Source organism: Mytilus galloprovincialis, chromosome 4 (genome assembly GCF_965363235.1).
Source record: "Mytilus galloprovincialis chromosome 4, xbMytGall1.hap1.1, whole genome shotgun sequence".
Classification (NCBI taxonomy): domain Eukaryota; kingdom Metazoa; phylum Mollusca; class Bivalvia; order Mytilida; family Mytilidae; genus Mytilus; species Mytilus galloprovincialis.
The window spans coordinates 77,472,851-77,500,834 of record NC_134841.1 but is presented as its reverse complement, the minus strand read 5'-3'; the positions used below and the strand labels follow the sequence as shown (position 1 = coordinate 77,500,834).

At 30.9% G+C, this 27,984-nt stretch overlaps 1 protein-coding gene and 1 long non-coding RNA gene across 3 annotated transcripts; one reads left to right on the top strand and one right to left on the bottom strand.

Moving 5' to 3' along the window:
* Positions 1-21: 21 nt before the first annotated feature.
* On the bottom strand, positions 22-27,984 carry LOC143072997 (uncharacterized). 2 transcript variants are annotated; one of them, XM_076248201.1, is made up of 6 exons: positions 27,646-27,984; positions 18,099-18,216; positions 8,472-9,428; positions 5,135-5,237; positions 3,581-3,700; positions 22-2,948 (listed from the first exon to the last, which is right to left on the bottom strand). In XM_076248201.1, the coding sequence occupies exons 1-6, from the start codon at positions 27,913-27,915 to the stop codon at positions 2,765-2,767; spliced, it is 1,752 nt and encodes a 583-aa protein (XP_076104316.1). In that variant the 5' UTR covers positions 27,916-27,984; the 3' UTR covers positions 22-2,764. The 2 variants fall into 2 exon arrangements, with proteins under 2 accessions (XP_076104316.1, XP_076104317.1); XM_076248202.1 differs by lacking the exon at positions 27,646-27,984 and adding an exon at positions 20,039-20,589.
* On the top strand, positions 14,014-27,185 carry LOC143072998 (uncharacterized). Its single transcript, XR_012977371.1, has 2 exons — positions 14,014-14,181; positions 25,794-27,185. It is a non-coding gene; the product is annotated as an uncharacterized LOC143072998 (long non-coding RNA).

Genomic DNA, 27,984 nt, shown 5'->3' with positions numbered 1-27,984 from the left:
GGCAGATAAAGTAAAACAACATAAAGTTTCTTTTTTTTATTAATCCAAACAAGTCTAATTAGGACTTTATCATTTATATAATTAACAAATTTATAATTCATTTCTGATATAATACTTTCTATAAGTTTTACTCCTCTTTTAATGAAGAAAGAATGATAAATGTTTCAATGAAGCTTATGTGCAAAGTATGTAATTGTATGAAATATGAAAATATTATTTGTTTTCATGCCATCTAAGAAAGTCAATGAAATATAAATGGAGTGACCTTATATAAACTTCATTAAACTAGTATGCTTATGCAAGGAAAAAAGTAAAATCAAAAATACTGAACTCCGAGGAAAATTCAATCGGAAAGTCCCTAATCAAATGGCAAAATCAAATGACAAATGACAAAACACATCAAACAAATGTTCAACAATTGTAATATTCCTGACTTGGTACAGGCATTTTTAAAGGTAGAAAATGGTGGATTGAACCTGGAATGAACTATTTTAAAAAGTCAACACCTATCCATGCAAATGTTTTTAGTGCAGTAAGTTTCTCTTTGGTAATGACACCTCAAACAAAGTTAAAAAACAATGAGGTACCCGTAATTTCAACACCATAAAAAAACACCAAAGTTGGGATTTCTCACGTTTTAAGGCTGACAAAAAATACAAATATTTAGTTTCTTAGAACACCAATTTTCCATAATCTTTATATAAAAAAAAAAAAAAAAAAGCGTTTCATTTTCTATTCGCAAAAGCTTGGAAAGCTGTTGGTTACTTATTTTTTCGGCTGGTATACAAATTTTGAGTGACTTAATATTGCAAAAGCTTGGAAAGCTGTTGGTTACTTATTTTTTCGGCTGGTATACAAATTTTGAGTGACTTAATATTGCAAAAGCTTGGAAAGCTGTTGGTTACTTATTTTTTCGGCTGGTATACAAATTTTGAGTGACTTAATATTGCAAAAGCTTGGAAAGCTGTTGGTTACTTATTTTTCGGCTGGTATACAAATTTTGAGTGACTTAATATATTGGTTCATTATGTACTGTCATAGCTTCTAAAAGACTAATTTTTCCTGCACTTATAAATGTGGCTACTTATTATCCATCAAATCATAATCCTTTTAAAATGATTGAATATACAGTAATCATTAATGATTAATTTTTAACAAAATCACATTTGATGAGTCTTATCAGAAAGAGTCCTAGGTACAAAATTATAAGCCTGGAGTCAATTTCACAAAAAAACTTACGACTAAGATTGGTCTTAAGTTATGAACAAATCAGTATACATGTACTTACGATAAATCTTAGTCATATTTTTATGTGAAATCGACTCCTGGTATCTTTAAACAGGACATATGCCCATAGAGTAACCACATGGCCCTACTGATTGTATTATTGATACACAGAATATAAATGATTGAATATCCTATAAATAATATCTCGTTTTATTTTTGAAAATAATTTTTCACTCTATCACATACACTAAACTAAATTTAACATCCTGGAACTCATATTAAACTTTAAAACAAATCAAGATTTTATATAAATAATAGATTTCATCTTGATATATAATGAAGCACCAATAGTTTTAAGATTTATATAAGATTTAAATCAGTGGTGGAAGAATGTCACGATGATTAGATGGTGGACAAGACTTAATTGTTTAGACAAGCAAAACGGAAAAAAAAACATGACAAGAGAAAAAACAAATTGTGGATGCAACTGAATTAATAATACAGAGAAATCAACAGAAAAAAAAGTAATTGAAAAACTATATTATGAATTATTTAAGAACATGTTTTTGAATATTCCATATTCCATCAACTATGGTTGACATATAACAAAGATCACATATTACATATAACATATATAACAAATAAGGCACTTATATCACTTTTTTATCAAATAAGCCAGTAAACATGCATCACATGGAACATTTTATCTCAAAATTAACAATAACAAAATATCATTATTTCTGCTGTACAAGGGTCATTGAAACGGTCAAACTGAAATATGCATAGAAAAAAAACCCGCGGTAGGATAATCAATGCATTTAAATGGGGACATATGGTTGGAAAACCTACAAAAACTTGATCCTGGGTTGGGACCCCCCTTTTGAAAATGCATCTAATGTAACAGAAAAAACTATTATGTCTTTTAATTATGGATCCGTCACCTATGACCTCGAAATTGATGTTAATTTCAAAGGTCAATTTAACTTTCTAGATTTGTCTTTTGCTTGTTATCTTTAATTTATATGAAAGACATAACAAATAAAAAATTTCAACAACAATACTGTTTCTTTGGTTCAATTCTAACTACAAAATTTAGGTCAAAAGAAGCACCACATAACAACCAGAAAGAAGTCTATGTTGACCTAGTTATTTACAAATAATCATCTACACATGAACTTTAATGACCTCGAGTTTGTCATAACTTTAATGGTGTATGCCTATAATTATTCTAGAATGAGTACATTGCACTGAAGCTGAAATACATGTGTTTTATATAGACTCTCACTATGCATAACATTGTAATTATTTTCCAAAATATATATAAAATCTAACATTTACATTAAAATGAATGATAACATGATTTTACTTATATTTAAGCATAACAACGTAAAAAATGAAAAAATATTGTAATAATTATCATTTTTTATCACATTCAGACTCTGTGAATGAGCAATGTTAAAATGATTATGAAAAAAATAAAATAAATAGTGAACAATTCAAATCACAGTTTGTATATGTTTCTTTGATTTCGGAACTCTCAACTATGCCTTGGAACAGGATGCAAAAGTTTTATACGATCTGCCTTAAGAACTGGCAATTCACATTGTGTATAATGATCAATCATTTCAGGCACTGTAGGAAATGGTTTACTGTTTTCACCAAGGATATACAGTCCGTTTGCCAAACTTATTCTTAGATGCATCGGCATTCCTCCAACTCCCCTATAAAAACAAAAATAATAAGTTATGTATGACATCAAACCCTATCCTTCATTAATAGTTTACACCTTTTTGTTGAGTTCTCTCAAAAAAATGGACAGATATACAAATCATAATAATATTAACTTCATAGTAACAATTTATAACATGTTTAGATTTGATCAAATCTGTTTATAAACACTGTGAACAATTTCTCAGTTTGCTGTTAGTTCAGAAATTATTGCAAGATTTTTGTTAATGTACATAACTGTGTAAGTATAGAAATATTTATAGCTTGCATTAAGATATTTGATACATGTATCTGTATGCAGCCTATTCTGCAAAATTTGTTGGTTCTTATCTATCATATTTGTTTTCTGTATATTGTTTTGTTAACAATAAGGATGTAAGTTCTTTCTTGTTTAAATTGTTTCAGGTTTTGGATAAGGACATCCATACCTTTTTAGTTTTATAGCCAACTATACATTATGAGTTTTTCTCATTGTTGAAGGCTGTACGGTAGCCTTGCTTGCTAAAACTGAGTACCATCACAGTTCATAGCCCTATACATATATATAGTTGATGTGAGACCACCAAAGTACAATGGAACAAATCCACATGATACAAGGTGTATTTACAAGAGACCAGTGACTTACTTTAATGACAAGGAGAAGACATTATCTTGTGTCTCACTTCTTCGTACCAAATAACTCCCTTCTCGATGGATAAGTAGCAGTGATTCAGCTTGTTTCCTTCCAATTTTACCATGATAAAACCTTCAAAAGAAACACAAATAACGTAAACATAAAAAATACCATCAATACAACAGGTAGATTGATGGTATACCGCCATCTTGGATTGTACAATCACAGTACAAAATCGGTCTAGTTATTTGCCCAAATCAGCAAATTTGGAAACAGATTTGCAATTTAATGGTTAGACTGTTTATTTATATATAGAAAACTTGCTAATTTATTGTATTATTCAAAATATTTTAACAAAATATCAACCTTTTTGGTTTTTAAAATCATTTTTTTCAAATGAGCCATTTAAGGGGAGATAACTCTTTTAGCACAAAATTTATACTGGGCTAATCGGGAAATTTTTTATTTTTACTTATGGCAAGAAAACAAGTTCGGTGACACCATGTTTTCTTTTTATTTTCTTAAAACATATTTTAAAACCTATCTTCTCACAATTTATTTCAAAATTCTATCTCATAGAATTTTTTTTATGTACTGTTATATGTTTTTTCATGAACAAACCAACCAAATTTAGGCAATTTTCAATGACTCATAGCTTGAAAAATAGCACGGTGACCCATACTTTTTATCATATTTTTGAAAAAAACATAGGAAAATCTTCATTTTGTCAAATTATAAGAAAATTCTGTCTCAAAAAACTTTTACTTATGATCTACCTTTAGAAATCTTTTTCTATCATACCTACCTCCTAGTTACATTTCCATGAAATCTCTTTGGAATATACCCGTATAGTTTCAAAATTTACCTCATAACTATAAATAACAAATGTACTAAGTTTCAAGTAGATGAGACCACAAACAAACTTTTACCAAAACTTGAACCAGATATGGGTGGCCAAACAAAAAATAAGACTCATGCAAAATGATGAAAAATTGAATGTGTTTGTTTTTTGTACATTGGCTAGAGGTACAGGGGGAGGGTTGAGGGTTGAGATCCTAGAAAACATGTTCAACCTCACAAAATTTTTTCATTGTCCAAAGTCAGGAGTCTCTGGCCTTTGTTAGTCTTGTATGATTTTTAATTTTAGTTCATTTATATGTTTCGGGGTCTAGTATGGCCTCCATTATCACTGAACTGTAGCAAACATTTTAGTTAGGGGCCATCTGAAGTCACCGCCTTCGGCAGGGGCGGATCCAACCATTTTAAAAAGGGGGGGTTCCCAACCCAGAGTAAAGGGGGGGGGGGGGTGGGGGGGTTCCAGCTATATGCTCCCATTCAAATGCATTGATCGGCCAAAAAAAAGGGGGGGTTCCAACCCCCGGAACCCCCCCTCTGGATCCGCGCCTGTTCGGTGCAGGATATTCTCTTTGCATTGAAGACACATTGGTGGACTCTGGGTTGTTTTTTGTTGCTCTTTGGTCATGTTGTTGTCTCTTTGACACATTCCCCATTTCCATTCTAAATTTTATAATATACATCTGCTATAATAGGTGGAGCTTCACTTACTTTTGTATATCTAATGGAATATCGGGATTTATTCGTTCTGCAATCATCTCTGTCCGACTTGTTCTCATTCCTTCTGATTGCCTTCTTTGGTTTGGTGAATTACCTAAAAAAAATCAAAAGTAAATATCTAGATTTGCTGCTTAACTTACACTTTGATCACAATCATCACCATATCAATAATACATAGCTGAGAGGGTGATAGAGCAGATTGTTACCTCGAGAAAAAAATGTCATCACAATCATCACCATATAAATAATACATAGCTGAGAGGGTGATAGAGCAGATTGTTACCTCTAGAAAACATTGTCATCACAATCATCACCATATAAATAATACATAGCTGAGAGGGTGATAGAGCAGATTGTTACCTCGAGAAAACATTGTCATCACAATCATCACCATATAAATAATACATAGCTGAGAGGGTGATAGAGCAGATTGTTACCTTGAGAAAACATTGTCATCACAATCATCACCATATAAATAATACATAGCTGAGAGGGTGATAGAGCAGATTGTTACCTTGAGAAAACATTGTCATCACAATCATCACCATATAAATAATACATAGCTGAGAGGGTGATAGAGCAGATTGTTACCCTGAGAAAACATTGTCAACCACAATCATCACCATATAAATAATACATAGCTGAGAGGGTGATAGAGCAGATTGTTACCCCGAGAAAACATTGTCAACCACAATCATCACCATATAAATAATACATAGCTGAGAGGGTGATAGAGCAGATTGTTACCTCGAGAAAACATTGTCAACCACAGCCAGGCCAAGGTTGACAATGCTTTTTAGGGAGGTACCAGTCTGTTCTATCACCCTCTCAGCTATGTATTATTTAATTTATTATACTGAATGTCCTATCATTATTTTCTTTTGAAGATGAATAGTATTTAAAAGTTTTTCTATGACGTCATGTACATAACAACATTAGGGGTATTAGAAAATCAACAAAAGTGAAAAAAAATGTTTTATTTTGACAGTCAAATAATAAAAATTGAACAAACACGTAATACTTAAGCATTGTCTTAAATTACTTGATGTAGATTCAATTAATTGAATTGTCGATTTTAATTTTGATTGGTCTGGACAAGAGTCTGTGACATTCAATCAGCCACATGATAGAATATATTAACACCCTTACATTAGCCAATCAAAATATGGCATTTTAACGTGAAGAATAAATGTTTTTTGAAACATTTTTGATACATGATAAATCAAAATGGCTGTTTTTCTTTGTTTTTTTGTTTACTTCAAAGTAAAAAAGTTTACAATTAATCTTTATAGAATTGTTATAAATCTTTAATGCCATGCTGTTTTCTACTTTCAACCTGGGTAGGCATATTTTTTGGTCCATATTTTACCATTTGTTAATGCTAATGCTTAGTGTAAAGGCAAAAGTTTAATGCCTGATATTGTCCCATGTCATATTGAATTAAGAGCAGACATTTTTATTTCTTAATCAGGAAATGTGATTGACATTTACCTCCGCATTCATCCAATGCAATAATAGTATTCTATAGTAGTATAGCTGTCACCCCATTTATAAATATATTTTGCCTATATAAGACTGAAATGACATCTTTACAATGTAAATTTTTCATTGGATTATCATATGTGCATGAATTAGAAGAGCACCTCATAAAAGGCATTGAAAAATGATAATAAATCTGTATTATCCAATATTTAAATGTATATATCTACTTACCTTTTCTATTTGAAATATAAAGATTTATACAATTAAATAACCCAATGCTTACCAGAAACAGTATGCTCCTTAACACCAGGTATTGGGGGTATCTTAGTACCATGAAACATTTCAAACAGAAAATAATTCATTACAGTACCCAGGTAAAAATTGATTAAATTGCATTCATTTTCATGATTTATGCAGTAAAACTAAAGTAATTTTGTATCGCATCGATGCATCCAGGAAGAAAGAGGCTTTCATTACAGCGAATTGAATGTTTGTGAAAGCGACGTACATTGTACATCACTGTTCAAATAAAATTGTTTTCACAAAAGAATAAGATTCACCAAATACAATGTAGTTTGTATAATATTCAGGAAGTTGAAATCTGTATTTTGAATAATTTCTTAATAACAATTGGACCCACATTTAGAAATATATTTCATATGATCAGAGCTGTGACACAAGCTGAAATTTAGCCCCTCCCAAAACAACAAGTTTTATTAAGCATCTTTTAATAAGACTTCAGTATTGAAGTAAGCATCTATCAACAGACCATTTTCAGTATTTCCCTCTTTTTTGAAATTTTTTAATGCACAACTTCTATCATCTATGATGCTGAATTTAACATGTTTAAGATAAAAAAAAAAAGTTTTCAAAAGTTTTTCAGGATGATTCAGTTTGGTTCAAGATGGTTGATACATGTAGTTGTTTCAGATCTAAACTTTAAATAAAATAAAAGATGAGAGTCTTCACTCTTAACCATAAGACCACCAGCCTTGGCTTGTATATTTCTTCTCTACGATCCAACAGAATCCACCTAAAATTTTTGTAAAATTAAGCTTCTGGCTTGTGGATTAAAAATTAAAGTTTACCGTGAATACTTTAATTTAATTTATTCTGACAGTGTGGGGTATACATATTAAGGAGACAGCAACCAAGGGAAAAAACCAACCCTAAAACATCTAGAGGTCAACATATATTTAGACTTTAGTTATAGGCAAGTGTCTATACCATATAAGGATCTTTAGTTTTAATTTAAAGTAGTGAATAGATTAAAATCTAGCCATGATTTGTCATTAGAAATGTACTTAAAGAACAAACTAGAGGCTCTAAAGAGTTTGTGCCTATGTATTACATGTACATGTATTATGAAAACTATAGTTCCTGTCAAATTAGGAGAAAAAACCCATGGTGCTTTGAAATGGCTTTATGATATCCCTAAAATTAGAATGACACTGCACAATGTCATGCTAAAAATATTTAATTTGTTATTTCTGTAAATTCAGAAATTATTGCGAGGTTTTTATTATTGCGAAAAATGCAGTATGGGTATTGCTCATTGTTGAAGGCTATACAGTGTCGGACCTATGGATGTTAAATCACATGCCATTATTCTCTGGTGGAGAGTTGTTACATTGGCAATCATACCACATCTTCTTAGTTTCATATAAGGACAGGAATATTGGCATGTTACTGGTTTAAGCTTAATTAGTTTTCTGAGCAACCTCAACCGTTATTTTCTTCATTCATCAAACTATACATTAATTATTATTATGATATGAAAGCGAAAGTTAAAATTCAAATCTGTACTATTTCTACAAACTATGAGAATACAATATCAATAATTTACCTGAGTGATGAGATGTTCGATTAACAAACTGATTTTTATCCCATGTTTCTTCATATGTTTGTACATTTGGCGGTGGGGGTGCAGGAAAACTTGGCACATCCATATGATCTTGACTATTTGGTGATTTTGGTGAAATCGCAGCACTATTAAATCGTTTTTCTAAAGCTTTTACTTTTTCACGCTGTTTAATATCCCAGGGATCCTCATAGGCTTCTGAATACACTGGGTGTTCTGGATTTCCATTTTTTACCTTTGAACTGGGTTCAGGTTGACCTTTCATTGACCATGGTTCCTTGTACTCATAATTATCTCTTCGCTTTGATAAGTTTTGCTGTCCCTCACTCATTCTCCTGTGAGCTTCCTGCACAGTATTTTCTAATTTTTGTTCCCTAGGTTTTAAATCCCAAGCTTCTTCATATGTTGCTGAAGTTGGAGTTGAAGTTGAAGTTGATACCGGTTCTTCATAATCATCTGAATGAGACTTTTTACGATATTCTTTTTTAGCCTTGTCGATAATCTTGTCAAATTTCATTTGGCTATCAGTTGTGTCCCATGCATCCTCATAAGGTGCAGCATACAATTTAGTGTCTTTTTTATGAGCATCAGGATTTGTTTGCGAACTGGGATCTTTGGTCTCACTATGTTCATGTATAATATGTTTCTCTGTCTGAATAGAAGTAGGATTAGGTATTACCTGTGCCATTCTGTTTTTACCACCGTTTGTGACCCACGTCACAGTATGATCATATTCATCTGGGTCCTCAACTCCCGAATCTACACTTGTCCCACTTAACGAGGTACAAACTTGTTTACTTCCTTCAGTATAAGTATGGCGGAAACTTTCCTTTTGTGATTTGGATGGATGATCGTTGTCTTCAAGAGGTTTAGCTAAAGCATAAGTAAACTGATCCTCGACTGGCGCAGAGAAACGAGGCCCTCCTCCTCTACTTCTTAAAGCTGTAAGAAACAAAAGCATGAATCAAAATTAATTTACATTAAAGGCAAAATTTCACAACTAAATACATGTATTTATTTGAGATATCCAAATTTAAGTATGTCATGTTCAAACTGAGGTAAGTCCAGAAAAGTGGATATATATCTAGAATAATCAGACAAACAACAGTACACAAAACACAACAAAGAAAGCAAAAGACTTAGGGACAAGAACTCCACCCAAACCTGGGGGTGATCATAGGTACTTAAAAAGGATAAGCAGATCTACTCTACATGTGGTGGCCGTCGATTTGTTTATGCACGTACCAACCTGATAATAAGTCTAATTCGATAGGTCACATTTGGGTTCATTCAAATATATATGCAACAAATTTTAACTCCTGTTCATAGAATATTTAGTAAATTAAGGTAAAATAAAATTCTGAGTGTTTTTACTACAGGATTCACAAATTGGATTCAAAGATTAAAACGTTTGATGTGACATATTTAGTATAGTAACATGTTTTGTTTAAGTCTAAATTAATTACATTACAAAGTCTTTTTTTCATTTTGTCACATCTACACAAATCTTTACTTAAATATTATCAGCATTGTCACACAATATATTGTCAAGTATAAAAATAATCACCAAGATTTTAATTTGGTACTCTAGATGCTCATTTTGTCTACACAAGACTCATCAGTGGTGCTAAATTCAAAACAGTTTGAAGCTTAACATATTTCAAAGTTGAAAACGAAATATCCCAATATTCCCATAAAGTCATACTGTCATCTATGCCTAGGGGTAGAAAAACCTTACATGTTTGGAATAACAGTATTTGAACATTTTTATGGATGTAAGATTTATAGAGAATGAGGTTGTGACCACACCAATGAGCATATGGACCTTCCCCAGTTTTTCAGCCTCATACAAAAAAGTTTATATTTTTCTTTCATTGACCTAATATTGTATATATATAAGGTTTTTGCCTCATCCTGATGCAGTTCTTGACCTTTTCAACAATTCTACTTGAAATATATCATGAACTTGTAAATAATTCTAAGTACAGTGTAAATCTGTCTAATGTGAACCCTACATGTATTAGACACCAGCTTACACAGAACTGTTTATAAATACTTACAACTGTCTATATTAGTAAAACAATTTTTTATGTCCAAAGTATTTTTTTTTTAATCAAGACTTATAGTAGTACCTCATAATTTTACACATACATATGTATCATGTCTTTATAAATCTTCTTTTCTCCTTTAATACCAGGATTAGTAACACACTTGTGAGTCATTTAAAATCTGTGACATTTTTAACATATTTATTTATATGTGGTCATTTTGTATACAATCAATTTGACATGCTTCTATTGTCCATGTCAATATATCAATGCATGTTATATTTACATTGCCACCCCCTCATTTAGGGAAAAATATACATGATTTCTTTATCCTTTTACGCCCCAAAATAGTGAATTGGAATGATCAGGATCTTGATTTAAATTTATATAGTATTTTAACTGATTTCAGCCTTTCTCTTAAATATTGGTGATACATTGTAATACTTTTATAAGTTCTAGAACTTAAAGAAAATATATAACAATAGATTAATGCTTATCATGTCAACATTCATTTTTTCAGGCACTGACCCCTTTAAAAGAACATATACATGTTAATATGACACACATTTTTGACATTTTGAAACAATTTTGGGGAGAAAATATTTGTTATAAATCTTGAGACCCCAGCATTTATCCCACCTATCTAAAATCTGTCATGTAGGTCTAACCTAATATTTTAGAATAAACAATTAAGTTTGCAAATTTTCCTTTTAAAAGACAAAATAAGTCACAAGATTTACGAACAATTTGTATCATATTATTCTTTCTTAGTAATACTATCAATTTCCGGATTGTCCTATTGTTTTATCTTATACTTAACGCCATTAATTTAATATATGGATTATACTGAGACAAAATTACCTCTATTTTCTTCCCTGTCCCCGATCAACACAAGGAAACAATTCAAAATATGTCCTCATGGTTTAAATAACTCAAAACGTTTACCTGTTCTTCTTTATAAAGTTTGTATAGATATCCTAGACCTTGATCATAGTCTAACAAAAGTCATGTTTTGTTTAAATTTCACCTTAGGATCATTGAAAAAAGTTATAAGTAAAAATAGCTGTATATTTTGTACATAAGGAAATTCATCCATACACTAATAAATTATGACGAATGATTAAAATATTTATGATGCTAGTAACTAATCAAACTTATATCACCCAAAGGGGAAAAAAAATATATTACATGTATAATAATAGATTCCTTGGGGCAAAGACGTGTATACATAATAATGTATTTACAATAATAAAGATCTCAAGTGGACAAATATATTATAATGGGATGTTACATTTTAATCTTTTCTTTATCCATAATGACCATTGTGAGAAATTAAAAACATTTAAATATTTTATGTGAAAAGTAACCTTTATTTTCTAAAACACAAGTCATTTTTTTGGAGTAAATATTCAGTTATATGTAAAAAGTGAAATCAAATCACAAAAATACTGAATTCCGAGGAAATGCATGTTTGTGCATGTACATATAAAAATTTTAATTATGGAAGATACACTAGAAGGAAATATTATAACAACACTTGTTTGGGAGTCATGGTAGAAGTATTTATCGAGTCATAAACTAGGATAAGAAGTAAATACACATTTTTATGACTTCATTATAGATTTTAATTTCAATTCTTTATTTAAATTATGTCTAATTACAAGAATTCGTGGTTCACCTGTACCCAAGTTAACCATGAAAATTGGTATTTAACCAATAATAATGAATTCACAGTATTCTATTCAGCCAGTAGACTTTCTTTTCCTTTATAATTGATTATAAGTTATTTTTTTTCTATATGTATTCATTGGAATCTTCTGTTAAATATATATTTGCAGTAAGTTATTTCCATTGCAGCATATTATTTTGGTCTGCTGACAGACTTCAATGATTGGTAATAATGGTGTATACAATATGTCAAAGCTCTAAATCTTCAAGATCCTTAAAAATTTGTAAACAAGTTGAACTTATTATTGGCTAATTACTTATGATACCCTTAAGTATTCTCTGAACAGGAAGTTGATGAGCCATGTATTGAAAAACATTAATCTGTTCAGAGATATATTTTATATGTCTCTGGTCTATTAGCATACACACATCTCCCACCCCTCTTCTCCTTTCTCCTACCCCTCTTCTCCTTTTTCCTACCCCTCTTCTCCTTATTTTTTTTTTTTAATTTACCGGAAAAAAGAGAGATATTTTATTTTTTCATATTTTATTTTTTTCTCCAACTTTTTCTCCTTTCTCCTACCCCTTTCTCCTTTCTCCTGCCCCCTTTCTCCTTGTCTCCCTTACCCCTGTTCCCCCCTCACATTAAGCTTAATGTCGAAATAAAGAAAGTTCTAATTTGTAGTTCCTGAGAAAAAATTGACAAAACTTTTCATTCATGGCCATTATTATGTGCAAAAATTGTAAGAAATAATACAGTTTTCAATTAGCAGGAAGTTAAGAAGCAATAAAAGGCATCAAGCAGTACAATATGCTCACATGAAGCTTGATACCAAATTTCAGAAAGTATTTCAAGTAAAATTTGACAAAACTGCTATATATACACAACCATTATGAGCAAGAATATATTTTGTAAAGGGTGTTGATGAAATATGAAAATGCATCACTAATTGTAGAATGCTCAAATGAACTTGAAGCCTAGTACCCATTTTCAGTAAACTCAATTTGTACATGAAGTTCTTGAGAACAATACAACAAAATTTCTTGAGACAGACACAGATAAGAAAGAATGAACATACATTATACCCCTTCTTTAAAAGCATAGGGAATTGGGAATTAAAATTATGACAGCAAATAGGGGATTAAAGGAAGGATAGAAATGGAAGGTAAACCATGTACAGCCAACAATTCCAAACGGCAGGAACAGTAGTATTACAAAATAAATTTTAAAAAAAGGTGGAGAAAACATCTAAAAAAAAAGTGTATAAAAGAGGGACGAAAGATACCAAAGGGACAGTCAAACTCATAAATCTAAAACAAACTGACAACGCCATGGCTAAAAATGAAAAAGACAAACAGAAAAACAATAGTACACATGACACAACATACAAAACTATAAAGAATAAACAACACGAACCCCACCAAAAACTAGGGGTGATCTCAGGTGTTATATAACATATATAACTGAGTTATAAGAAGGGTAAACCCATCACTTCCATAATCACTCAGTAGTGGAAAGAATTCGAGCTACTGGATTATTCAAGGCTTTTTTAAATTTTTTGGATTATTTAGGAAGAAAGATGAATTAATGCTGATAAAGTAAATTTTAAAACTCAATACAAACCTCTGATTTCTGTAAACAAAACAAATTGTTGATAAACAATCCACTTATAATCCAAATATTAAAGTAAAGCTATATATATATATAATAGTCTATTTGTTTACATCATGCAGTGCCTACTTCTAATAAATAACAATTCATACTTTTCCGCTTGCACTTAATATAACAATCCCTTGGTCATAAAGTTATATTAAAAACACCACTAATACGTAATTCTTGTTTAACCTTAATAGAACCAAAACAGTTGTGATATTATTGCCCCAGGCGTACTTGTATGTCATGTCTCGGAAATGAATAATACTGTCAACAACTTTCAACAATAACTTTCTTTCAAGGAGGGAATTCCTGATTATAAAAGGTTGGTTCTTGATTTACTTATAATTATGTACTTATTAAAGCCAATTTAATTCAATTATAAAAATATGCATCTTTTCTTGTTAGATTTAAAATTAGACTGGAATTTCTAAAAAAATAAATTAAATAAAGAAGTTCCTAAAGGCTTGCACTAAATTTCTTTTGAATTGACCAAATATTTTCAGAGAAAAAATCCATAGGATTTTATATAAAGCATGCTACATTGTGCAGCTAACTTGATTGTAAGTAAACTATCACAAAATATGTCCTTCTGACCTCTTGATCTTGCATTTGACCATGTTAAAAAAGGAAATGTGATTTACATGTCAAGGTCAACATACAATCTTCAACAATAGATATATGCCCATTCACAATATTTGTCAGGCTTTCAATTGCCAGGGGCAAACAGGAATTACAAAATCTAAGGAGGAGGAATCTATAAGATGTATATATATATTAGTTCCACATAATCTGATTTTTTAATTTTTTTTATGTATCATGTTAGCATAATTGCTAACACTATGAGTTCCCAATTTATATGAATTTTTAATAGGTAATATTTTATGAGTTTTCATGTCAGTAAATGTACTAGAGTGGGGTGCTCATTTTCGCCATATCTTTCCATGTTTTCCACAGTTTATGTTCAGGTCTATATGCTTTTGAAGTATACTGATATTTCTATATGAAGATAACTTCAAATGCAAAATATTCTTAAGCTTGAAAACGTGTTTGTTTGAAAATAATAATCATCTGAAAAGTTAGATTAAAGGGTGTTTGAAATTGCCTGATGTTTTGTCAATGGGGGACACATATTCGCCGTTTTTATACATCTATTTAAACCCAAATAACTGCAGCTTTAAACAATATTTTTCAAATCAATTTCATTATAGATGGCAATAGCAGACATTTTAAAGGTGTACAGAACTGAAATTTAGGGCAATCAGTCAAAGATTTACTAAGAAATACTTCTTTGAAATCGTGTTATTCATTCAGAAAATTGGCCGAAAATCGTTATCCGTTTTTCGGTCCTTTGCGGTAAGTGCCGCAATTTTGTCGTTGTTTAAAAGAAAATCATGTTTGTTATAAAAATCTTAGTTACCAGCATATTTCTTCCATTTCAGCCATCTTTTGAAGTATTTACAACTCCAAATTATAAAACGGCGAAATTGTGTCCCCGGCGCACCCCACTCTACATTTGTACTAACTCGGATTTAATTAATTGGTCTGCACAATATGTGTATAGTCATGATAGTTGGCTATAAAAGGGTCTGACATGAAAAATATAAAACTATTAAATTTAGAAAATTAACTACCTAATTTATAACAAAACAGTTTTATACAAAAAAAAACCCAAATATTACAGACAGTAACCAATGACAACAACTGAACTACTTAAGACTTAAGTCGGGCACATAAAGAATGTGGCGGGGTTAAACATATTTGTGAGTGCTCAACTCCCCCTAACCTAAGACAGTGATTTACTAAACACCAGCAAAAAGAAATATTAAACTGAATCCCCATGTTTTACTGTTCCTCATATCAAACTCCAGTTATCTCCCTTAGTCAACAATTTAAAACAACTGTATCTTCACCTCACTATAGCTGACACTACTGTATTAAATTAAACTAAAAAAATTTAAAAGCCCTTGTTTAGTACTAACTGAATTTATAAAAAAGTATCTTTCTTTTTTAGGAGTATAAAATTACTTTTTGTCCAGGACCTTTAAATTTTTCTTGTGTTTTCTGTATCCAAAAACTTTTCTTTAGTTCCAAATTATTCAGTTGAACTACTATGATTTAAATCAGAATTCTACTCTCTGAAAATTATGTCCCTATATTAGAAGTTATGCATTTTTAAGATCCCTTTGTTAAGTCTGTCAAGTGTTATTCAAACACACAAACTCATTCTTACACTGACTCATGAGAAAAGTATTGAACTTGACCCATATATTTTATTTTTAGTACTGTGAGTTTTAAAACTAATTATATAAAAATGTAGCATGAATTTATAGAAAACGAAGCAAGAGGATGCCTAATTTTTGTATTTCTTTATGCATTTTCAAGATCAAATAGTCAACTCAAACAACCCTGAACATAAAAAGGAATACTCAACTTTCCCTTTTTTGTGAAATTCTGGACCATTTTTAGGATTTTTACTCCATAAAATGTTCCCCTAAATGTATTGAAAATATTTTTAGATATGTTTCTACCCTTCTTTTTGTGCAATCTTACTGTTTATCATTCTGACTGTAGAAACTTAGTACAATCTGAGAGACAATTATTGGCTTACTCCTTGTTGTCTCTTTTGTTCATGATAGTTTGGTTAAATGTTTTTCATTTCAACATGTGCTTTTTTTTATTTTGTTTAAATCTCCATTAGACCTCAATTGACAACAGGGCCCAAAATCCAAATACATGGTTAGATTAGAATATAAAGGTACCCCATTATTCAATTTTTGTTGAATGTAAACAATTTGGACCCTTTGGTGGTAAATTATTATGTGGTACATGTACACAAAAAAAACAGGTAAAAAAATTGAAAGTCTATACAATTGAGAACAGAAATGGGGAATGTGCTTGTGTTTACACTATTAAGTGACTGTATAAAAGACACTTGCTCACTGCAGTCAGCACCCTTAGCCCCTAGCCCGATGCCCTAGACCAGTAAATATTTATTTGGACTAGTAAAAATTTTCAAAATTTTATATAGTCATATAGGGACAAGTTTGATATTTAGTGTCTGGACTAGTAGATTAATAAGTTTTTGGCGCAAACTATTGCTGTACCATTATTTATTTCCCCTGTATAATTTCTTAAAATTCCATGTAGCAATGGTACAATTTCATAGAGATCCATACACTATTTAATCTATATACATTGTACACTAGTTTAATTCAATTGACCTAAAAAAGAAATCCAAGTTTTTTGCCCCCTTATTCCTTATCTGTTCAGGCCATAACCTCCATAATTCTGTCCCAACCTTCCTGTTGTGGTACAATTGTATAGTGCTTCATACACCTCTATTATAATCAAGTTATTGTCTGGAAACCAAATGTCTTCAGTTGACAATCAACTAATGGCACAATCATGCCATCACATTATAACACAGTCTATAAAAAATGTTTATGTCCATGCAATCCTGTTACTTGATTATACAAATCAGAATAAAATGCAATAAAAGTTAAAGACAAATTATGCACTCTTATAATTACCCAGAAGTAAGCTAAGATTTAGATAAAAAAGATTGTTGAATGGTACATGTACTACACCATTTTCTATTTATAAATAAGTATATGTATGCTTTATTGTGGGGATCATTGCCTCAAGCTAACCATCAAGCTTCAGCATGTGATGTGAGATAATTTTACAATTGATTTATAAGGTACAAAATTTACAAAAATAGATCAAAGACTCAAATGGCCAGGAGATTGCTCTATACTGCATATTTACAAATGTACATATTTGAAATATAAAAGGTGCACAACTTCATTAGGTGACAAATCTTCCTGTGACGTTTCAGGGATCTTGGTTGAAAGATGGTCACACAAAACTTGTATTCTGTTTCATAAATTTTGCTGAAAAAAGACTGGAAAAATGAGAAATTAATTCCCCAAACAACTCTATAATAGCAGATGCACAACTTCCACATGTGCACAATCTTCCTGTGAAGTTTCAGGGACCTGGGTGGAAAAATGTAGGAGTTAAAAACATCATGGAAGTATTAAATTGACATACTAAATACCTCCTAGATTACACAAAGTAGGTTCCAACTTTCTCAAAAAATTTGTTTACCCTTGAAACAATATAAATTAATTATCATGAAGCTTTGAAAGCTCAACTTTTTTATACAGTTCTACAAAGAAACTAATAAATGCTGGCAATAATTTCCGAATTTACAGTAATAAAATGTAAGATAAATACCTTCTAACATCTGTTTTGTTTCATATGGATCTGCATATTCTGTTGTCCTACTGGAGGCTATTCCACCAAGTGTCTCCTCCTTTTTGTCAGGGGGTAAACAATAATCCCCCAACTGAATCTGAAATGACATTTTGTACATCCTTCACATAAAATTAAGATTGTATCCTTCCTTCAATAAGTAATGATTCTGAACAAATTTTAAATAATATATCAATTTCCTTTTTAGAATCTATATATATATATATATGGTTACAGTACGAACCAATTTCCTGAACGTCATATAAGATTGAGTGTAAGTCACTTGACTATTAGTTAGTTCATTTATAAAAAAGAATATTTTTGGGATCTACTGTAACCTTTCGTGGGTACAAGGTTACACATACTGAGAATAGACAAAATACATAAAATTTCATGTACAATATTACATCTTTATTTTTTGCTTATAAAAAAAACTAATCACCCTTATTATTAAAATGTTAACAAACCTGATGAAATTCAATACTCAAATTGCACTATGTCTTGTTTCTGACATATTCAGAGAAGCAGATAAAATTCAAGTCATAGACCTCAATCAATGCATCTGAATGCGGACATGTATTTGGACCCCCTCCCCCTTTTTTCATCATGGGTGGGGAATCACCCTTTTAAAAATAATTGTCCACAAACGTCAACTCAGTGTTTTTGTTTGATGTGTTTTGATTTTTATCCATCTGATAAGCTCAGCCTTTTTCCACTGATTATTATAGTTTGTTCTTAAGTTTTACACCACTGTCCCAGATTAGGGGCCACATACTTTATGTTTGGGTCCAAAGTCAGGAGCCTGTAGTTCTGTGGTTTTTGTTGGTCTGTCATAAATTGTTTTGTTATAAATAAGCCTGTTAGGTTTCTGAATTGAATTCTTTCATATTTTTCATGTCAGTGCCTCATATAGCCAACCATCCTGTATAGGTTTTTCTCATTATTGAAGGCGGTTTATAACATTTGCCTATATTTGCTTACATCCCCTTCATTTGAACTAGTCCTGGTGGATTGTTGTCTCATTGGCAATCATACCACATCTCCTTATTATAATATTACTAATTCCTATTCCATTGTCAACATCCTTTATTTTTCTTTTAAATTGAATGTATAAATTCATGAATATATATGTTATCAATTTCAGCACACACACACACAAAACCGATAAATATTTTCCTAAACTATATATTGTTGTTTATATCTTGATGAAGATTAGATCTAAAAAATGTCCCTGACACAAATTAATGATGGATTTTAGATGGTTTAAAATCTGAATCAGGTACAAGGAAACAAATAAAGAATAAAAACATTACTGGGTTCAAAATGAATACCTTAATCAAGCCAGTACATATTTCCTGACTACTAGACAGATGCCACCTTCGGACTATTCAGTTCAGTGACCCATTAGCAAAGGCCAACAAAATAAACTGCAAAATTATCAATTACACAAAAATATGTTTCCTCTGTAAAATTTGACCATGACTTTTATACAATGGCAGGTTAACTGCTTGTACCCATACACCTCCTTTTCATCAGAACACCAAAAGGCCTTCTTTTAATGTTAGCTTACAAATCATAGAAAAGAATAAACTTTAGTGAATAAAGGGAACAGAAAATAATAATACCCAATTTGTCATAGCTATTTGCAGGGGTGGATTAAGTGGGTGCCTAGCCACCCCCCCCCCCCCCCACCTTGTAGGAAAAAAATGGTTGATTATATAGGTAATCAATGAAACATTGCTAGATAGGGCCCCTTCTTATGCAGTCAGTGTCCCCTCCCCCTTTTGAAAATTTCTGGATCTGGCATTGAATTTAACAAATTATAGTTATAGAACTAACAGTTATCCTATATTCTGCCCTCCCCCTCCCCTTATGTTCTGAAATTCTGGGACCTATCTGTAAGGTTTGGTCCATAAACATACCTGGTCCTCCTCATTCATAGTTCAATGATGCATAAAAAGTCTTAAAATGAATTTCAACTATTATTCCTTTTGAGAATTCCTTGTTTTCCCTTCATTCACTGAATAAAATTCAGATCTTCAAAGTGCATTTATAAATGGTGAAAGTATATATCCATTCCTGGATTCACAGTTGCACAAGTCATGCAAGTTTATATTTCAAGGAAGCAGAATGCAATCTATTTCCTTTTAGTTACAATAACATTTGTTGAAAAGGGTACATTTTACACTCAAATTACAAATACTGCAATAAGAATCCAATTCTAACATATCTAAGTCCAGCAATATGTGCAAAGTTTTACTGCAGTTTTTCTTGAAAATTCACTATTTAATTTAAAAGTATTTTTCTATCCTCAAAGCTGTCTTTAAGATACAATAACGACAGGATATCGCCAATTTGTTTTTCCTTCAATTTATTATGATGTCATTTTCTTTGTGGTTTTGTATTACTAGAAGTAGCCTAACATCCAGTAATTAGGGAGAAAACACATGTTTATAATAAATCACTACAAAAATACTGACTTAAGCAAATATTCACAAATCAAGATTTCAAGTACTAACTTTTAATTCAAACGAACATTTTGTTTACATCGTTTTCTCATACATTCAGATACTCCTGTTTTTAAAACAGGAAAAAGAAAGCTTTATTTTGGGTTTCCCATCCGGGAGAGGAAATGATCAATGTTATACTATAGTAAACCTATTCACTTCTATGTAGGTAAGATTATTTTGCAGATTATGTCAATGAGTACTCGATTAACAATTTACCGGTAATAGTGATTCTAAAATATTTTTTTTAAACATTATACATGTGCATGTATTTGCATATACATTTATAAGGAAATCAGGATGTGTTTTATATATATATTTATGTACATGTATTTACTTATTATTTTCTGAATGATACAAATGTTTGGTAGTCTGATATGTATTACTCATAATTTTTCTTTATGGTTTATTACAAAATTCGTACAATCATTTAAATCAGTTGCAATGATAACTTTAACAGCCCCAAGGTGCTTGATAAGCGTACAAAGTGTCTATGCATGTATATGTAATTAACTGTCGCATAAAAAGTTCTTCACAAGTATAGGCATGCATCATCCGATATACTTGATATCATTTTGAATCCAGAAACCCTTGAGGTGATTGAGTCTGTTCATGTATAAAAAAAAAAAAACGTAGTAAAAGTGCTGACGCAATTGTGATAGCAAAAATTCCCAGATACTTCAAGAACACTTATATAAAACTTACGAAAAAAAAATTATTGTTTCACTTTTAGTTGTTTTAAGTGACAATCTTAATTAAATCAATGTACTGACGTACTGTTTACTTTGATAATCCCAAAAATTTGATGGCTTAGGTAAATTCATAATACAGATATCAATCTCTCACAAGTATAATATTTTTAGAAGTCAACCTGCAGATGTTTTTATTTCTTCCATATTTAATATTCATTCATTTAACCCTTGCTTGTGTGTCTACACTATGCAGTGATTGTCCGAAAGACACTTGCTTACCATTACAGTATTTCCCCCTTTAAATTTCTTACAAATCAATGTAGCACAGGCCTTTTGCATTTTCCAGACTTCCTATTATGGTTCTAAATAGTTCTTATTTTAAAGCAAAACCTCATCCTTTTTCTTTATCTTTCCATCATGAAATCATGAAATGACAAATTTATGCATTTATTTCAATGTTTTTAATAAAAGTTGTTTTGGTGTCTGACATGAATAAAGATACATGTGTAAACATACAGATAAGTTTATATTCTAAGGGAGATAACAATTATTTTCCACTTTACAGATTACAGATTAAAACGTTTGAACTGTCATTTTAAATTTATTTAAAACTCAATGATTTTGTATAAAAATAACAGAACAGGGAGAAAGGGGATTTCAAATCTAAAGACATTTTCAAATTATTTTATTTATCTTGGAAGATATTGATATTAAGTCAGTACCATAGTGTTTTGATTTTGTGCAATCTTTACCCTAAAACTAGATGTCCTAGCTATAATACAACTTTTTTCATGTTTCTAGATTTGATCTTACTTTTAAATTTGTAAATATTTAAAAAGTAAAAAATACAGATCCTGCCCTGGTCTGCATGGCCTTTACTAAGTGCTTCATAAATAATTAAACATATATAGACCAAATGGCTGATACATCACAGAATGGCTTTAAGCAATGAGTAAAGCCCATACTGCCTTGTAAGTTATAAAAGGCCCTGAACCTGACAAATGATAACAATTCAATTATATACAGTAGATTCCACCTAATATAAATGCTTTCACAAATTGAAAGTGGAGAAGATTAGATGTGGTATTGTTAAAGAATTTAATAGATTTGTTGAACTAACAACATGTGAGGGACTTATTACATGTACTTTTGATTTGATTTAATTTATGGATGGATATCCCACAAGGAATATAATAAGATATTTTTAATCATGTCACACTCAAGAAGCTCTTTAAATTTTATGATCTTGATAAGAACAGTATCTTATAGGAAAAGCACTTATAAACTGAACTCAATGCTTCTATAAAATTTTATAAAGTTAAAACCATATGTCATTAGCCGCCCACATTTAAAACTACCAAATACAGTCAGTTTATAACCTTATCCATCAGTTTGCATTAACAGGATAATATCCTGCACCTGAACATGTATATTTAGAAATATAAAAGGATGTACATGTATACATCTAAAGAAAATGATAAACATGATTTATTCTAAAGTACTAAAATGTACTTAATTTCCATGTAATGCAAGTAAATACAGAGAAATCCGACTGATGGATTGGTCTCTTTATGACGTGATACATTAACATGGTGGATTTAGAGATTTCCTATTACTGTATCATGGCAACATACCCCCTATTTACTCCTTTGCACTTCTTGTGATGGTGGCAGGCCATAACTGAGGGCTGGAATGGAGAGGGGTCTTGAATTTCATCATTCTTTTATTTTTTTAGACCATTTTTCTCTGCTAATTTTTATTTTGACCCTTACTCTTCATTCTTTATATTTTAACACCTCAATATTCACTGTTGTTTATTATCTTTTTTTACTTTTTCTCTTTTTATTTAATTGCTTTGGCCTTAATTCTGTACTGTTTTGCTCGTTACTTTTTATTCTGTCAACCCCATCCAGATCCTTATAGTAGCTTATTGTAGAAGCTGGCAAAAACTATAAATGTCATAAAAAATTAGTTTAACACTAATTCTGGATTCATTATTATTTATTGGGTACCAATTTTCGATGATTCATGTGTTGAGGCAAACTATTATGAATTCAAAAGTCCAACAAAGTATAAATTTCCTATAGGCTTATATACATGTATATATGGCACATGTAAAGTTTGTATCAAACCATAAAATCCAGTATCCCCAAGAATGTGTCCCCAGAATACAAATGCCCCACTCGCACTATTATTTTCTATGTTCAGTGGAACGTGAAATTGGGGTAAAAACTCTAATTTGGCATTAAAATTAAAAAGATCATATCATAGGGAACATGTGTACTACGTTTGAAGTCGATTGGACTTCAACTTCATCAAAAACTACCTTTACCAGAAACTTTTAACCTGAAGCGGGGCAGACGGACGGATGAACGAAAGAACGAACGAACGGACGCAGACCAGAAAACATAATGCCCCTCTACTATCGTAGGTGGGGCATAAAAATACAATGTATCTTTAACTGACAAAATTTAGTACCTCCTGTATGAAATACAAGTCATTGGGTTAACATTAATACTGTTTTTGTTTAGAGAATTTATGTTATGCAAAAGTTTTTATGAACAGGCTTTTTATCATTCTGGGATGAAGTACTGTATGGTTAAAGGCTAGCCAAACTTGTGTTGTAAAGTGGAACTGATGAAGAAGTCCTTTTGGAAAATGAAATCATCCTTACCATGTTTCAATGTCATGGGACTGTGGATAAAACTCTCAAAACATAAATGTGCACACATTAATACATGTATGTAAACAAAGCAAAGCAATATATGGACATAAAATAAGATTTTTTTTCTGTTTTTGTCTCTCTCAAAATGCTCAAGTGACAAAAAAATGTAAAGGTATGGAGTTTAAGATTGTGTCTTTGGTGACTTAGTTTAAAACATTATCAAAAATTAAATATGTAAACACTCATATGATGTAATATTATCATGATATATCTGACTGTTTGGTTAACCTACATTTTTGAGAATTTTAATTGATGTTTGATTTTCTAATTCTTGGGGGTAAAATTGTGACTTAAAATCGTGCTGTCTCCATTATTGAGATAAAACAAATATATATATACATGTACATGATATATGTTAACCTTTTCATACAAGGAAGAAGGAACAATACTCCCTTGGCTTAAACTAATAGCAATTCTAATACATTGTATATACGTAATACACAAGCATTAAAATTTGTAAAACGTTGAACACTTTTTATTTTCTAGAACAATGTAATTTTATATTAAATATGAAAATAAGAAGATGTGGTATGATTGCCAATGAGACCTGAACTTCCTCAATAATTTTGATTGTTGGTTGACCTGGAATTATCCACAGATTTAATTTATCAGCAATTTATCTCAAACATGTAAACAGTATAAAACCTACTGTAGGTCACCAGCCCTATTCAGAAATTTTTTTTTTTCCCTTATTTAATTAGTTGATACTCTTCTGTTCCCTGGCACTGTAACTACATAAACCAAAATTCAAAGGTCCCCTTTCTCATTACCTTTCCGCTTACCCTAACTATGTGTACATTTACATGTCTAGATGTTAGACGAAATGTTAATTTATGTATGTAATAACCATGATAATTGTAATGATTTTATGGTCTGTTCCTGCCTGGAATTAATGTATATGATTTTTATAGAATGAAGATAATAACATCTGTCTGGACTTTTTTTAATGTTTCATTTTAGTTTATAAAAATGTTTTTCTGTTACAAATCATGATGTATTTTTTTATGTGTACATGTTATGCTGCCCATCAAGGGCCCTTGATTGGAATAATAAATATTCTTATTCTTAATCTGTACCCTAATTTTTAGTGCCTAAAAATTACATGTTTAAGGCTGATTTTTAATTGACCATATAACTCTCAAGGTTTTTGTGAAAACAAGATTTTGCATTTTTCAACTTCTTGTCAGATTACTACATGTACATGTACACCTATATACATTGTATACAGGTCATGTTTGTATACATATTCAGATATTAGGTAGAAATTCAAAAATTAGTGGTGAAGTTAAACTGTACATAATATTTAGCGATAATCATGATGATATTACATAATAAATGTATATGTTTTAATCAGCAATGCAGAAAAATCTTTACAATCCCAGACATCAATAGATATATGTGTATTTAAGATACATCTTAATGTCTTTTATAGCTTGAATTGGTGTACAAATGTACATGTATCTAATTTACAATAAGATATTAATCTCAAGTTACATATTTTTTTGTAGAATGACTGTTTTCAATAATTTAGGAGGGGTATTACAGCAATTTGTTCATGTTATTAAAACAGATGATATACATGTACATGTATGCAGGGTATTCAATTTCATATATACATGTACATGTAATTACATCTTGGTGTAATTATTTATAAAGTGTTCACTTGTTGATTGACACTCCACTTGAACATAAACCAGATTGACATAAATATTTAAATAAGATTTTTAAACCATGAGTTTTGTTTGTTTTGCAGCACCCTGCCATACTACTGAAAGAAATGGATGTGAATTCGAACATGATACAAACTTCTAAAAGAAGCAGCAGATACAAAAGAGAGAAACAAAACTCAAAAGTGGATTGATCGATTGAGTGCCGGGAGATAACCACAGATCTTTAGTAGGGACTCTAATATTATCATAGTCAATTTAGATTCGTGTTGAGTGGACCTGTCCTGTGCTGGATTTGAACTTACGTGCACCACCCCAGTGTCGTCAGGCAAGTGATTAAGTAGATTGACTACTTTTACCATTTGGCCATAGAAGCCCTGGCCCTCAAAAGTGGAAGAGAGACAACAAAGTACAGACAAAAAACTCAAATTTAAATGTTGCATACATGTTCATATTCCTGTCTAGATGTCATGTCTGATTATGTTGGAACCAATTTTTTCATGAATTGAGAAAATATCCATTTTTCATGGATATTGGACTTTGTGGTTTTGCAAAAGTCTGCAATTTAAGTCTGTTCAAACTTTATTATTAATATTTTTTTATTTGTGCACAGCTGGACATAGAAATAATACTGGTACAAATGTAGAAAGGAAGGAAGGAAAAAAAAGAATTTTTAATGTATTTTTGTTATTAATGCTATTTTAATTTGTCTATTATAAAATCTGTCACGTTATATACTGTACATGTCTCATGTTTGTTGCTTATACTATCATAATTGTTAATTGTAAATGCCTCCTGTGGGACCCTGATCATTGCTGATTGGAAAAAATAAAATATTTGATTTGATTTTTAGACATGATAGAAGCAGATGGAAAATTTGTAATTCACTGAAAAATTATATTTGTGGTTCACCTACAGGTACCATGTGTACCCACAAAATCTACTTAAATTGGTATCCTACCAACTGAATCCACAGTATATGATTTTAACTCTGATGGAAATTTGTCTCATTGGCAATCATACTACATTTGTACATAGCCTTATTTAACATGTTTTACATAGATATATTTGTACATGTACTTTATGTTTTATATCATGTATATCAATATGATTTCTTTTTTCATTACAAAACATAAACCTATAGGCATAACTGTCACATTACACACTTATAAATAATTATTTGTTTCTCTCTAAATTCATCTCACAAACTGAAAGGTCTATATGTACTCTGCTGCATACATCATGTACAACTTATAATTGTTATCATTAGCCGTATACAGCTTAAAAAACTATAAAAGGAAAATTAACTGAGCAGAAAATTTCAAATTTGGACTTATGGAAAATTGTTTGAAATTATACATGTATGTCTATCATGTATATTACAACAATGAACATGATGAATTAAATTAACCTTTTTATAAGTTATTTATAATCAATTATTGTATTGATCCTCTAAAAATAAAAAATAATTCATCACATTTCTATAATATTTCTTAATAATGAGGATAGTATGTCAACGTATATTTGTTCCACCTACATGACCTAACAGAAGTTCCAATGGAAACTTATAAACATTGTCATAATATCTATTCCCAGATTCCTGTTGGAACAAATATTCTATACTACTGTAATATTTGTTATTTTGGAAATGATATTCCAGATCATTTTTTCCATTTGGAAATAATATTATAAAGGAACTTCTATTCCGTGACAAGTATACCCCCCCCCCCCCACACCATTCCTTAGCCTGGGATCCTGGCTCAGTGCTCAGTAGATCGATGAGGTATTATATTGAGGTCGGATGCCAGGCTACCCATTCCTGTGGAACGTGCAATGTAGGTTATTGGTACAAGTAAATTATGCACATGAAACATGTGAAATGGGCTATATGCACAGAAAAAAGGGGGGAGGATGCACATCATAATCAGTATTTCATACCTGACTGTTTGAATTTATTTCTTTTCCTCTCTTCACATTCCCAGAACATTTTACGGAATTTTCACCACTAATGGAATCAAAACTTATCTCTGATAATTTGCCTCCATTATTTCCCATTCCTTGGAGTGCTTTCTCTGACGTTCGCGTGTCTTTGATAGCTCTCCGAGTGTTTTGGTTGCGTTTTGGCTTTGTTTTAGGCAGTACATCCGAGGAGAAACCTCCGCTGTTTGACTCATAAAACCCATCTTGTCCTCTGTTTCCTGCTAACATTGTCAGGAAATTAATACTTATAGCACTTAAAAGTTATACTTCATATTTCTTCAATGTTTATTTATAAGT